At 42.5% G+C, this 15974-nt stretch overlaps 1 protein-coding gene across 1 annotated transcript in view; it reads right to left on the bottom strand.

Moving 5' to 3' along the window:
• thada (THADA armadillo repeat containing) overlaps window positions 1–15974 on the bottom strand; it is a 122871-nt gene that overhangs the window by 73743 nt on the left and 33154 nt on the right. Inside the window, exon 27 of the mRNA XM_085368927.1 lies at window positions 3044–3133. Within this exon, the coding sequence (XP_085225053.1) occupies window positions 3044–3133 (90 nt within the window). The remainder of the gene's footprint in view (window positions 1–3043; window positions 3134–15974) is intronic.

Raw genomic sequence — 15974 nt, 5'->3', positions numbered from 1 at the left:
TCACCTGAAGCCCCGGTCACACAAACATCGAGACCCCGCTAAACGACTGAAATTTACATTTTCATTTGCTAGGTAGCTGGTGGTTGCTTGGTGTCAACGAATCTGCATTTCTTCCCCAACAACCGGTGGTTGCCAAGAAGTTGCCAACTGGTCTCTAGGCCTGTGTGAATCTGATATATAACCTGTGACTCTGAGCAGAGATTCGGTTTGCAGACATTGAAGGAAGGAGAAGCCTTAAAGAACAGCAATTGTTTTTTTGTCCCATCACATATACACTGTGATAATACTGGATGCCAACATTAAGCATGAACAGAGTTTAAAAAAAGAAAACAAAACAAGGTTAGCATATATGTGCAAGTAATGTGTTAGCAAAAAGCCGTGGTTTCAGGGATTTTAATCTATTCTCGGATCTTTAAGTGAAGGGATATCTGAGGCTGACAGTGGGTGGATAAGAACTGTGAATCTTTCTCATCTAGAAAATGTCTAGCACAGTCTGATTACCTAAGGACCAGACACTCCTGCACCATGAAGGACCCACTGCAGCAGGATAAGGTCTCAGAGTGGATCTGAGACAGTCAGGGTATCACAGTCAGGGTTCGCCTTGTAATCGGAAGGTTGACGGTTCGAGCCCCGGCTTGGACAGTCTCAGTCGTTGTGTCCTTGGGCAAGACGCTTCACCCGTTGCCTACTGGTGGTGGTCAGAGGGCCCGGTGGCGCCAGTGTCCGGCAGCCTCGCCTCTGTCAGTGCGCCCCAGGGTGGCTGTGGCTATAATGTAGCTTGCCATCACCAGTGTGTGAATGTGTGCGTGAATGGGTGGATGACAGGTTGTGTAAAGCGCTTTGGGGTCCTTAGGGACTAGAAAAGTGCTATACAAATACAGGCCATTTACCATTACATGGAGTCTGTGCGACTTTCTGAAGCAGTCTACTAGGGCCCACTCGGGTCTCAGTGACGCAGGTTTCGTCATCAGTGGGTCTGTGTGGAGCTCCATGTGCCTGCCTGGTTTTTGTGACTGCGTGGACTCATCCACTTAGAATACCTATTGCAATGCGCCCACTATGCATGCTCTCCAGGTGCCGGACTTTAAGTGGAAGTCTGAAATCTAACAGGAATGACTGCTGGGCCGTTGGGTTTCCAGCTCTCCACTTAACGTTCACCGCCGCGTCTCCAAACTCTTTCACGTGTATCACAGGTGCTCGTTGTGAACCTGCTGCTATCTGTGAACAGGATGGTGTGCAAGTGGTTCATCTGCCACTTTTGGCGTTCTTGGGCAAAGGACCTAATGTGATGCTCATGGAGTTCGTTTCTTACTGTTTGACTGGATAAATGTACATGAGCAGCTCTCTGGTGGTTACTTTGTAAATACATGAAATGGATTCACAATGTTTTGTGCTTTCTAACTCAACACATCCATATCCCTGAAGTTCATCTGACTTTGTTTGATACCATGATGAGTATCTTTATCTTCATTTAAGGATAGTATATATAAAATATATGGATATACAGTGTAACGTGTTGCCAAAAAAACAAAAAAGGAGAATGATGGCAGAAAGATGGTGCTTTAAACAATATTTCTATAACAATAAAATAAAAACAGTTTAAACTCATGGTGGGAGTCATTTTTAAGAGGTAAGAATCAGAGTGTAGGGGGTTGATTATACAGAGATCACTGTTCAGCTGTGCAGGCAGTGATAACAGGTCGTCTCTCACAGTAACCAGCTGCTGTCAGGGAAACACCCTGTACACTAGCTGCCCAGCATCAAACACTTGGTGACTCTAATAAGGCTTGAATGCCTGTAGAGAGCATGCCATGTGCTGGTCCATCTGCATTGCTTTGCTATCAACAAGTGAAACTGAGCTTTTGGAGCTAATAAAGCTCATAAAGTAATGAAAAGCGCCTTTTATCAGGAGTAAAGACTTCAGAATTTTTTGAATCCATACAGCTATGAAAACTGTTTAATAGTCACTACAGTGAGTATTAAAAGAAGATAATCAGAGTCAGCTTTGCAGGTTTAAATACTGCCACCAAGAATTTTATTTAAAAACTATGATTACAAAGCTCATCAAGGCTGAAACATGCCAACATCAGCAAGACTTGTCTGCATGCAACAACAATGCTTACTGCAGGAAGAAGCACATACTCTGCTTGTCCAGTGTTTTCCATGTCAGCTTGTGTACTACACATCTCGCAGCTTTAGTAATAAGAGGGATTTCTGCAGGAAGGGCGGATTACATAATCCACAAATATACAGCCTTACACAGGTCCAGATCCTGCTTCTATAATCTTTCCTATATCGTTGGCCTATTTTGGAAACACACTCTTTCACGTCTGTTTAAAAAACCACTAACAGCAGCCCTCTTACCTCCAGTCCTGCAGCGTATGGCTACAGTTTGGTGCGGTTGGTCTGTTTGGGTGGCGCGATACGCTGAGATGTGGGAAGTCAGACAGCCGGGATCTGGTTCCGTGGGAAATTTGCAAATGTTTTAACAAGGGTCGCGGGGTGTAGGGGGGAATTGTGAAAGAGCTGGCCTGAAAGAGCTTTCAATTAATTGGATCCATATTAAGATAAGGCCGCCTGGGCAGCTGTTGGATGACTCATATGCTTTTAAAAAGGGAGTCTGGAGTGAGCTGACAAAGATAAGACCGATGAACCCAAGTGGACCCAACTCTCCACTCCAAAAACTGTAGCAAAATCTCAACAAGACATTTGTTTTATTCGCTCGTAAAGCTCTGTGCTTTGAACAATTGTCTGTCAGCTAAGCAGTTTAGAAAAAGGCCCACATGAGAATTCAATGCAGAGGAAAAAGAGCCGAGCTCTTTGAGAAAAACCTAGCTTCCGGACTGATGAAAAGTTGCGCTATCCTTGCTTCTTCCACCAGAAAGCCTGCCAGTGAAAAGCACCACTGCTTAATCAGCTTAAGCAAACAAAAAAGGCTGTCTTGTAGAGCTGAAATGCAAGTCAAAGTGAACCATAATAGGACCAAGGATGTGCAAAAAGCCACGGCAAGTGTGCGTGTGTGGATTTAAGAGCGCCGCCTTACCTTTCCACTGTGGCTGCAGCTTCCTCCAGCTGGTTCAGAAGGAACGGGTATAGAGCCGGAAAGCGGGTGAAAAACTCTCGACCCGTCATCCTGCAGGCAGAGAGAGAGAGAGAGAGCTCTTACAACGACAATCAGAAATAAGGATTCACAAACAAGCATCTTTGATATATTCGGTGAAGTGTATAGTAAAGGTTCCATATAAAATACGATCTGCCAATTCATTAGGTACACCTGCTTAAGCGCTCATAGATGCCAATACCACAATGTATTCAGACGTGTAAACATGGTCAAAATGACCATAGCATGGTTTTCAGAAGCAGGCAGGTATTTCAGAAACTGCTACTCTATGAGGAGTTTCCCACACAAGCATCTCTAGGGTTTACAGAGAATGGTGAGGAAAACAAAACATATCCAGTGAGCAGAAGTTCTCTGGGTGAGAAGGCCTTGTTGATGTCAGTGGACTGGCAGAACTGGCAGTAAAGCAACTACCTGTTACAATCAGGGTATGCAGAAGACCATCTCTAAACACACGTGCAGATGGGCTACAGCAGCAGAAGACCACACTGCTCCTGTCAGCCAACAGCATGAAATTCAGGGTAGAATTCCCATGACAATAGAAGCTTGGAAAAACATTGGCTGGTCTGATGAGCCCCGATTTCTGCCGTCATATTTGGATGATAGTGTCAGCATTTTGAATAAATGACATGAAAAGACGGATCCACCCTGCCTTTTTTTAATGATGTGGGCTGGGGGTACGTCCAGGACCGCTGTAGCACCAACTGAACATCATTTAAATACCACAGTCTACTCTACCTGAGTACTGTACCCGTCAAGTAGCAAAAATGCCAAGTCACAAAGCTTAAACCATGAAAGTGGTGCGGCTCAGCCCCCAAGGACGTCGACCTAGAGGCAGACCAAAGCGGAGATGGATGGACCGAATCAAGGACGACGTGAAGAAGATCGAAGCCGATCTGACCGACGCCCTTGACCGACCCAAGTGGAGACGACTTTGCAGAAAAGCGGACCCTGCAACCGAGCGGGAAAAACGCTAGGAGGAAGACAAAGCTTAAACCATGAAAAAAAAAATGGCTTGTTGAACATGACGATGAGTTTAATTGACTAAAATACCCTTTAAAATCAGCTCTGTCTAATAGAGCACCTTTGGGATGTGGTGGAACGGAAGATTAATGCTACGGAAAACCAAAAGTCATAAGAAACGTTTAGAGAACTTGTGGTCACACACTGTGGTACGACACGTTTCACACCAGGTGGCATCCAGCTTTAACACCACCACCAACAAGGTAGCTGCTGCCCCTGGATTATTTACTATAATCACATATATGAGATATATATATATAAGGGGTGCCACGATACTCGTATCGATATTGAACCGTTCGATACAGTGCTTTCGGTTCGGTACGCATATGTATCGAACAATACAACATTTGTAATTTATTTTATCAACTTTCCTTCTGATGATGCTGTCTGTGTTGAGCACTCAGTGAATCTGCGTTCGACTACTCCGCCTAGGCTGCACTGTCGAGCGCAGATCCACTGAGCGCTCAACACAGACAGCATAGTCAGAAGGAAGAGCGCAGGGCAAGCCAGCGAGACAGAAGTTAAGCTCTCCTTGCAACATGGCAAATTGAACCTCCCCCACCCTCATTCAGATCTGGCGTTTGGAATTATTTTGGTTTTCATGTGAGGTATGACCCTGAAGGTAAGCGCGTCATGGACTAAAGTAAAACAGTATGTTGGATGTGCCACGAAATGCTCAATTACATGGGTGGGAACTAGTGTGTTAGCACAGTTAGCTCGTTAACGTGTTGGCCGTCTAGCCCCAAGCAGGGGTAGCTCGTTAACGGAGATTTGCCGTGTTGTGGCATTAACGTCATTTCAACGAGATTAACGCTGACAGCACTAGTGGGAACACAACGAATATGACTGCACATTTACGCCGACATCATCCTAGTGCAAAGATAAGTGGAAGCAGACAAAAACAACAAGCACGCATGCTACAAACTTTACCCGAGTTATTTAGAGAGCCGTTAGCACATGATTCTCCTTATGGGGACCTGATATGTTTAATATTGTGGCGAGCTCAGACAAGGAGGAGACGGAGGTGTCGTTTGGTCTTGCTTCCCGTGAGCTAGCCAGGGAGCACAGCCGTTTATTGACATCTGCAGAAGAACACTGCCGCTAGCTAACTGCTCAGCGCAGCAACCGCACAGCAACAACAACAACAACAACACACAGGGCGCCCTCTGACCCCGGAAGGACACACCGTTGCAGCGAGAGGGCGTCACCCGTCACTATGGCAACATAAACAAAACATAACTGTACAAACAGAACCCCGAACAGCTCTGACCCGCTACAATATGCTGCTGAGAATATAACCCAGAAGAAGCGTATAGTATAGCTTTTATTTTGGAAAGAGCCATTTCTCTGTAATAAACTCTCTTTTCCAAAGATGAAAAATCGCTAGCCCGACGTCCCGGGGCTAGCGATTTTTCCAGTCGGGCTATAAAATCTATTTCTGCCCTGCCCGTCGGGCTATTGTAGGAAGGAAAACTATATGTCAATGCTTTTGCATTCTTTCGGAAATGTAGCTGGGTAATTATGTCATTGGCATCGGTGAGCCACTGTCAATATGTGACATATTGCAATAGCATTTGAATTTGCGCTTGTTTTTTGCTTTCACTTTGCAATCGCGCGAACTGTGTATAGAGAGCGACAGCACTGTTTGGTGAGTGATGATAATTTGCGCACCAATTCCTCTGACATCGTCTTATCAATCGTTAGCTTACTATGCAAACATGACAAGTGAAATCTCCCGCAGCAAGCTTAAACATGTGAGAGGTTGATCGCACAGAGAATCGCTGAGCTTATGTGAGTGTGTGTGTAAAAGCAGCAGAATATATATTTGACTACGATGACCTGGATGACTGAGAACCTTCACAGACAGATATATATTTTAGTTCTGCTGAGCCAAATAAGACAGGTCAGGGTGAAGAAGTGACAGCCAAAGAAAAGCTTACCACAAAACGGAGAAGTTATGACAAATCAGACTATAAGGCAAAAAGAAAGTGCAGCTTTATGGTTTCATGGACAAAAGAATTTCTGTGGCTGCAATATGACGAGCTAAATAACCGGGGCTGCACATAAGTGGTCCGCAGGTGCGCATTCGCTGTCAAAATAAAAAACGCGCACAAGATATGAAGTTGCAACGCGTGTTTGCATACATAAGATTTTCTGGAGGAGGACAGACATTTGTTTAGAACTCTTAAAGATGTCGAAGAAGCTCCTTTAAGCAATTACTTTGGTGTTCCTCTACCTCCAAAGAAATGTCAGAAGGAATCCGAACCACAAAAGAAGCACGTATTCTCGGAAAAGTGGTTGCAGGAGGTGAGCTGGCTTCAAACAAATGATGAACGCACAGAGGTGTGGTGCGGAATGTGCCGTGAAAATCCCACTCTAGCGGACAAAAACAGCCTTTTATATGGACGCAAACGCGCGTTGCAACTTCTTATCTGGTGCGCTCTTTTATTTTGACAGTGAATGCGCACATGCGGACCACTTATGTGCACCCGTGTAAATAACATAGTGTTCTGCCGGGTGTGTTGTTGGTTTTCTCTCGATTTCTCAGTCGACAAGTGCCTTTGTTACTGGGACCAGTCATTTTAAGAAAGGCCCCCATTAGAACCCATGAGAAATGCAAAAAAAAAAAAAAAAAAAAAAAAAAAGGAATAGGTAGGAAGTTAAAACCCCAAGTTAGTATCATCATGTGGTCCTAAATTTATACACCACTATATAGCAGTTTAAAGAATATACTGTCTTTAATGCTGTTTAAGCTACATTATTTACATAGGTTTTGTGGAGATGCAGCAAAAAGTTTCAGTTGTGATCGGACAAAAAAACAACTTTTCTACATCAGTCAGTTTTGTAATTTGTTTATATAGATTGTATTTGATTCGAGAGGATCCATCTTTCCATCATTAAGGCTCACTGGGACATGTGGTAGAGTAGCTGATATAGGGTAGTGTTTACCCCTTAATTTTAAAGCCCTTGATTTGATTATTAACATAATCAATGCCCCCAAATTGCTCTGTAAGGCAGTGTTCAAATAGGCTTTATTCTTTCCAAAACTGCATCCCTCTGATCTTTTGTAGTAGCACAGCACTTTCCATAACACATTTAAGTTCTATATTTAGCTTAAAATAAATTTCACCATTTGAAAAAAGCAGAAAAAAAAAAAAAAAAGAAATGCATTATTGCTCAGTCTGCACTATCTTTCCCAGAACAAACACCAATTGCAAATAACATACTAAAAATAAACCTGAAAAATCTGTTTAGAACAGCTACTATGTTGCAAAGAGTGAACTACCACTGGCACAATTTAGCAGTCTTTGCAAACTTCAAAAAGCAAATGGCCTCGATCTTGGTTCCACTTGTCTCTTACCCGTGACTTCAGTGGAAATTTCAAATTCAGGATCTGACACAGACTGATTCATGTCCTACACAGTTCTTACAAGTTCATAGAAATTTCTGTTCAATTAGAACCAAGTATTTGAGTTGATGACTGTAATTTTTATACAATGTTGTAATTTGTTTTTCAACAATTTTTTGATTAATGTTTTGTTTCCTTTACAATATTATACTTTAATGTATAATATTGTAAAGGAAACAAAGCAGGAAACAAAACATCAATCAAAAAATTGCTCTCTTTTTTATTCGGGCTACTTACATTTATTTTGGGCTACCAAAAACTGAAGAGTCCCTGCCCGAAGGGCTACCAGGGATTTTGAAATTTTGAGAGCCCTGAGATATATTTATTTTTTTAATTACTTTTGTTTCAGCAACATTAAATTTAAAAACTGTACTTTTGAGTTAAAATATATATTTATAATTTTAATAAATGACAAATTAAAAAGGCATGAACATTTTTTTTGTATCGAAAAAATATCGAACGGTGACACCAAAGTATCGAACCGAACCGAACCGTGAATTTTGTGTATCGTTGCACCCCATATATATATATATATATAATTAAATATACATACATATATGTGATTAATTTCAAGCTTGAAAAGTGCACATTAAAATAAATGCAAACTCAGAGCAGCAGAGGCTGAGGAACTTGCGATCCCTATAAATGGAATTCGGGTATTTTTTCTTGTTTTCCGAGCTGTAATGCAGGACTTCCTCTTGAAACTCGCAGGGGGCAGGCTTAAGCCAAAACTCAAGAAGGCTGCTATTAAACAGTCACAGGACTGCTCTCACACACTGTGTGCTGCTCTGCCTGAAGAGTAAATAGACTCTGACAAGTGAAATATGTGGAGCCCACCCTTTATAGCAGACACTGAAACATTAGAGTAACAAACCTAAAAAAGAAAGAAGGAATAAAGCTGGAAAGTTTATTACTTTTTGGATTGCTTGTCTGCGTCTATGAGGTTTGAAATATTATAGTCTGAAAAATGCTGGATGTAGAGCAAAGGAACATAGAAAGAAGGGTTGTTTGTTTGTAAGGAGAATTATTATGCAAAAAGAGAAATGAATGAAAATGAGCCCCTGTGGAAAAAAGTACTTTACCAGACGCCACTGAGCTAGAGTCGAAGATCGGAAGCAGCTGGGAAGCAAAACAGGAAGGTGATTTCAAGCTACAAAGAGATTCACAAGTAAAGCAAGTATAACGTTAAACAAGAGGACAAATAAAAAAGGAAACTAGTAGTTTTATTGTGCTCCAACTTGAGCTTCATTTACTTAAATTACTGTTAGTTGTGATTAAATTCCTATGTACCAGGAACTCCCCTTCTATAAAAGTGACAAACAGTACCAAGTCGAGCCATAGGCGATGGGGGGAGGGAGGTAATGGAGCGAGCCTCCTGCCAAATACTGAGAAGCTCTGATAAGGAGACGTTCTCAGGATAAATACTCTGTGTCTAAACAAATCAAACCTTAATGTTTGCTTACCCACACCTACAAATGGAAACCGATCTGTGTGTGGATCCATATATCCACTGCACCCCTTTTGCTGTCACATGTTTCTGCTTATGTATTCACACACACGTCAATAAAATGACAAACTTTATATTTAACACAGGCGGTCTCTCTGCTACAACCGCCATTCAGCCTCAGGGCCAATAAAGTTTTTATTTAACTCGACTCATCTAAATAAAGTCATTCCTAAAGGGAAGAGGTCTGCTCTGCCAAGCACTTGATCACAAGACTGGAGAGATCACATAGTGCTTCAGTCACAACTGGATTCTACACTACAAACACACACACACACACACACACACACACATTTAATATAAAACACACAGTTGTGGTTCTGCACATCCATCCCAGTAAACATGCTGACTTGAATCAGGTCAAATGGGATGAGTGTTTGTGTCCTTTCTTTCTCTCCTTCCCCTGGAAGGCGTCAGAGAAGGAGAGAGGAGGAAGGCGGAAGTGTAGGGCTGTTTGATATAACGATATATATCCGATGACGATATGAAAACGTCTATGTTTCATATTATGCTCTCGTTTGTTTCATGGTGTCGCAAAATAAACTATTTACTGCCATTTTTTTTTCCATCGTTTTAATGGTCACTGTAGAATTTCTTACAGTTCTCTCTTTCTCTTATATTTAATATAACCAACCTACGGACGGGCAAGCGACTGTTTTTATTCGTTGTCGTTAGCAACAAATAAAAACGGTAAAACCATCGCGTGGCTCCGCCGTCCGCTTCTTTATTTTCCACATAAACCTTTCACAATAAAGCTGAAGATTCTGTTGAGAATTTTCAAAATAAACTGAATCAGGTGAAATAGTATGCAGAGCGTTTACGGACGAGACTCTAAAAAGAGCCGTCAGGTGCTAAAAAATAAACCTTAGAACAGGCTTTTCCCCGCAGCACGTCGTGTAATAAATACTCACAAAGAAACTGATGTAACACTCGACCTCAGGTACACGCCGCCCAGCTGAAAACACTGCACGCAAATCAAGTTGCCCGAGATTCACCGAAAATGTAACATTTTTGTGATATATACAGTGGGGCAAAAAAGTATTTAGTCAGCCACCGATTGTGCAAGTTCCCCCACTTAAAATGATGACAGAGGTCAGTAATTTGCACCAGAGGTACACTTCAACTGTGAGAGACAGAATGTGAAAAAAAAATCCATGAATCCACATGGTAGGATTTGTAAAGAATTTATTCGTAAATCAGGGTGGAAAATAAGTATTTGGTCACCTCAAACAAGGAAAATCTCTGGCTCTCACAGACCTGTAACGTCTTCTGTAAGAAGCTTTTCTGTCCCCCACTCGTTACCTGTATGAATGGCACCTGTTTGAACTCATCATCTGTATAAAAGACACCTGTCCACAGCCTCAAACAGTCAGACTCCAAACTCCGCCATGGCCAAGACCAAAGAGCTTTCGAAGGACACCAGGAAAAGTATTGTAGACCTGCACCAGACTGGGAAGAGTGAATCTACAATAGGCAAGCAGCTTGGTGTGAAAAAATCAACTGTGGGAGCAATCATCAGAAAATGGAAGACATACAAGACCACTGATAATCTCCCTCGATCTGGGGCTCCACGCAAGATCTCATCCCGTGGGGTCAAAATGATCATGAGAACGGTGAGCAAAGATCCCAGAACCACACGGGGGGACCTGGTGAATGACCTGCAGAGAGCTGGGACCAAAGTAACAAAGGTCACCATCAGTAACACACTACAACGGCAGGGAATCAAATCCCGCAGTGCCAGACGTGTTCCGCTGCTGAAGCCAGTGCATGTCCAGGCCCGTCTGAAGTTTGCCAGAGAGCACATGGATGATACAGCAGAGGATTGGGAGAATGTCATGTGGTCAGATGAAACCAAAGTAGAACTTTTTGGTATAAACTCAACTCGTCGTGTTTGGAGGAAGAAGAATACTGAGTTGCATCCCAAGAACACCATACCTACTGTGAAGCATGGGGGTGGAAACATCATGCTATGGGGCTGTTTTTCTGCCAAGGGGACAGGACGACTGATCCGTGTTAAGGACAGAATGAATGGGGCCATGTATCGTGAGATTTTGAGCCAAAACCTCCTTCCATCAGTGAGAACTTTGAAGATGAAACGAGGCTGGGTCTTCCAACATGACAATGATCCAAAACACACCGCCCGGGCAACAAAGGAGTGGCTCCGTAAGAAGCATTTGAAAGTCCTGGAGTGGCCTAGCCAGTCTCCAGACCTCAACCCCATAGAAAATCTGTGGCGGGAGTTGAAAGTCCGTGTTGCTCGGCGACAGCCCCAAAACATCACTGCTCTCGAGAAGATCTGCATGGAGGAATGGGCCAAAATACCAGCTACTGTGTGTGCAAACCTGGTAAAGACCTATAGTAAACGTTTGACCTCTGTTATTGCCAACAAAGGTTATGTTACAAAGTATTGAGTTGTATTTTTGTTATTGACCAAATACTTATTTTCCACCCTGATTTACGAATAAATTCTTTACAAATCCTACCATGTGGATTCATGGATTTTTTTTCACATTCTGTCTCTCACAGTTGAAGTGTACCTCTGGTGCAAATTACTGACCTCTGTCATCATTTTAAGTGGACAGGTCTCTCTTACAAATGAGACATTGGATCTCAATGTGACTACCTGTATAAATAAAGGTTAAATAATATTTAAAAATACATTTTTATTCTTCTTCACTACATTTCACGGCCAAAAACTGTTTATTTTCAGTTATATTAACTATGAGATATGAATCATGATTCCTGCAGTGCAACAATTTGATCACACAATTTGACTGAAGTGCTGACACGCTTCAATTGATAGAGTTGTTGGACTTTTTCGACTGGAAACAGTCCAATGACAACTTTTAGAGTGAAATTTTAAATTTGCTTCTCATTCTGATGAAGACGGTGCCTCAGAATGACCTTTTTGGCCATTTATAGGAGCGAGAACCACTGAACTAAAATAACGTCACGTAGCTGCAGCCATCATCAGGTTGACCAGCTACAATAGCACAACAGTGTTTGCGCAATGATACATCAGCGGTTACACACTAGCTCCACACATCCGCCTATAAAAAAAAAAAAAACATAATTTAAATATAGCTTGCCTAATAGGTAGTTTCCTTTTGCAACTCTGCACAACTTCCCATTCTGATCGTTCGCACTTGTAGATTTGCAGCGCATTCTGTGAGCGTAGATGGGGAAAAGAGGATGAAATCTACCGAGAAGGGTCATTTGTAAACAAATCTATTTGTAGGTGGGGCCAAAAATGGAGTTTTCCAAGGAAAGTGGCACAAAACACAGTTGGGGTCATTCGTGGTGAATCCTCTCCCTCAGAAAGAAAAACGATCGATCGCACTTCTGCCTTAAGTTTCGATCAGAACAGGCTCTTTGAAAACTGCTGTTTGGTCTCTGAGTTAGTTTGAAGGATGAACAGATTTAAGATCAGATTTGGTTTTTGATTTTTTAGGGGAAGTCGTAGCATTTTCTTACTGCTCCTTAAGCCCATTTTTCTGATAACATATCAAATATAAAGACTACAGCACAAGCAAATCAAACTGTGCTGCTGAAGTTTAAAGTGAGAAAAAACCTGACACTTACTTGATCCCAGAGCATTCCCAGTATCTTAACACCCGGGTTAGCACACACTGAATAGATCCCAGTTTCCTTTTTCCACTGCTATGCCAGAGCTTGTTACAACTGGTAGGTTTTTTTGTTGCTTGGAGTGCAGAGTACAATCTTTGCTCTGTCAGTTTTGTTTATGCTCACGTTTATCTCAACAAACTGTATCGGATCAGCATCACTGTGCGGTCAGCGAGAGGCGAGAGGGCCCAGAGCCTGGAGCTTAGTGGAACGGCGATCGGCAAGCAAACGACGCGCCTGAATGTGAGCAACTTCGGAAAATACACAGCTGAAATTCCCACACACCCCGAAATGCTCAGCCCTTTTAAACACACAAATACACATAATGACACAAATAAACTGGTTTGTGTGAGAAAGAGAGATGCGTTTATGCTCCGGCTTCAGTCGACCAAGAAACACACACACACACACACACACACACACACACACACACGAATATTAGACTGGACAAGCTGTCACAATACATTTTCTGCTGCCACACTTCACAACCATAAAATCACGGTAATAACACAGACCAGACTTTGGAAAACACTCAAATTCTCAGAGACACAATTATAAATGAGACGCAGCTTTCTGGACCCGCGCGTATTATGACTAACATGCTGCAAGAAGAGAAAAATAATCAGAGACCAAGAACACTAAAACACAAACATGTACCTCTGAAAGTCAAATGAAAGATTCAGGGATCAAAAGCTAATTCTCTTCACCATCACTTATTATTTGTTATTAACTGTAGCACGCTCACACTCCCACGGGCACATAAAAATAACTCCCTGCATTAATAACGAGAATAAACAGATAAGGAGGAAGTGACTAACAGAGAGCTATGCAGAGGGCTCGACAACAGACTGAAAACACAAGTAAAAGCAGACAAGATAAAGTGCAGCATTGTTAGCTTGGTTAACGTTCAGCGGGCTTCAGTAAGGCAGACAGTAGAAACACAGCACAGGGAACCAGACTGAGCACGACCCAAAACCCTGGGAAACTTTACCCCAGATTATACACGCAGTAACAAATCTCTTCTGAGCTGAATATAGACGCTGAACATAAGCAGCCAAACAGTACATGCACATTATTACCATGTTTGTTTTAATGTGCTCGGAATATTAGACGGATCCCTGTATCAGTTTCACCGGAGGAAAATAAGCTATCAGTCATGTGAGGGATTTATATATTATGGTTACAAGTTGTGCAAGGCCACTCTGCAGGGTTAGGGTAAGGGCAGTGAAGTAACGCTTAACAAGACGCAGAATCTACAGTCGGGCCAACAGCTCTGTGGTTCTGACAGCATGCTAATATTCTTGTGCTGACAGGCTGATTTCATACAATGTTTTTATTCACAAAAACAAAGCACATAAAGAACAAAGTGGGAGCTGGGATGCAGAGAGCCTAGCAGTGCTCCCATCATTAGTGAGTGGTCTTATCAGCTTTCACCCCGTAATTACCACTGAAAAGGTTGAAAACCAACCTTCACACCAGCCGGATATTCTGCAGCCGTACAGCTTTACAGCAATACATCGAGCTGGCAGCCAGAGGAGTCGAGTCCCCTCGAGTTGTGCTCAATGCCTCCTATCAGGCAACCTGTTCAACTGCCTTGCGATCAAAGGTCGTGAGTGTGCAGCACATCCAAGATCTGGGCAACCAGAGAGCTCCTCACGAACTCCTCTGAACACCAAAGTATTCTAGAGGGAGGCCATCTGCGTGACAGTTCAAGCTGTACAGGACAACCTCAGAGGTTTGTGTTACGCAGCACTTATTAGCAGGTATCTGTGCGCGCTGTGAGAGTCAGAGACAAAATGGAAGATCGCAAACCAACTATCCAGTTATGCTGCGCTCGAGTTACAAACAACAGATTATAAAACATACTTAGAAAGAACACTCGATAAGCACAGGCTATAATTTTTAATTTCAAGGTTTCCAAACACTTGGATGGTGGTTTGACAAGGCTTTGGGAGCCTGTTAGAATTTAAGACTCTTTCTGAAACCTCAGGAACAATCCACAATCTTTCAAACAATCTCTGACAGCAGAGCTGATAACCTTCCAGCTAAAATAACGAACAGATACATTTGTCATTTACACAAGCCAAAACCCATTCTGGGTGACGGTTGTAGATCAGCACATAAATATATCATCGTATCCAACACTCAGCATCTGACAGCTCTTCATCACCTGCGCTGTTGGGACTGCTAGTCTAAACATTACCGTCTTACTGCTTTTAAAGACAAAGTCTTCTTAAACGCCAGGTCTGAAACCAGGATTTCTTTCAGCTCTGCTTAGTTTTATTTATTCTAGAGCAGTTCACAGCAAAAAATGGGTTTATAAGTTAGATCCTACAATATTAAAGAAAGAACAGACATGATCAGCACTTGGTGACAGTGGAGAGGAAGAACAGCTGGAACACTCAGAAAAACAAACTCCTGCCAACACTGGCTGGTGCTGAGAGGAAAAATGTGATCGAGCTCTTAAATTTTTAATAATTCAAGTTTCATAAAACAAGTTTCAGATTTAGTGATTCCATTCTCTCCGTTTTTAATCATCAGCCACTCTGTTCTCTATGTAAGAAACATAAAAGCACCCCGAGGTGCAAAAAGTGCCTTTTTTGTTATGTTGTTGACCTCATCTGGGAAGACTCAATTACTTTTCATATTATATCAGTAACAGTAATTTAGTTGCAGATTACATTTCCAAGCAAGACTTCCCCCTATTCTGTGCTTCCCATGTCATTTCCTTGTTGATATTCCAGGAACAGAGGAAAACCTGCATCCTGCAGTCAGGAAGCCTGAGCAGAGTGAAAAACTGCCCTTCAGCCTGGGTGGTGTTACAACAGCACCCCTTTGTGGTTAAATGGTAACATAACCAGTGTTTAACTGGGCCTTTTTTATTATCTCAGCTTTAAGAACATGCAATGAGTGTTTGATTGTTGCTGTTGTTGTAGTACAAATATGGATTCATTGAACTGCAAATTTTGATTTAGATTTCTCATTTTATTGTTCATCTGAACAATAGACTGGACTGGACTCATAACTCAGACGCCCTCTACAGGAAAGGGCAGAGCAGGCTGTACCTGCTGCGGAGACTCAGGTCGTTTGGAGTGGAGGGCCCACTCCTGAAGACCTTCTATGACTCTGTTGTGGCTTCTGCTATCTTTTATGGCGTGGTCTGCTGGGGCGGCAGCATCTCTGCTGGGGACAGGAAGAGACTGAACAGGGTGATCCGAAGGGCCAGCTCTGTTCTAGGATGCCCTCTGGACCCAGTGGAGGTGGTGAGTGACAGGAGAACGGCGGCTAAGCTGTCA

This window comes from Diplotaxodon limnothrissa, linkage group LG13, assembly GCF_057381915.1.
Source record: "Diplotaxodon limnothrissa isolate DT_005_m linkage group LG13, D_limnothrissa_male_GT1.1, whole genome shotgun sequence".
Classification (NCBI taxonomy): Eukaryota; Metazoa; Chordata; class Actinopteri; order Cichliformes; family Cichlidae; genus Diplotaxodon; species Diplotaxodon limnothrissa.
The sequence above is the reverse complement of the archived record's forward strand: the minus strand, read 5'-3'. Positions and strand labels throughout refer to the sequence as shown.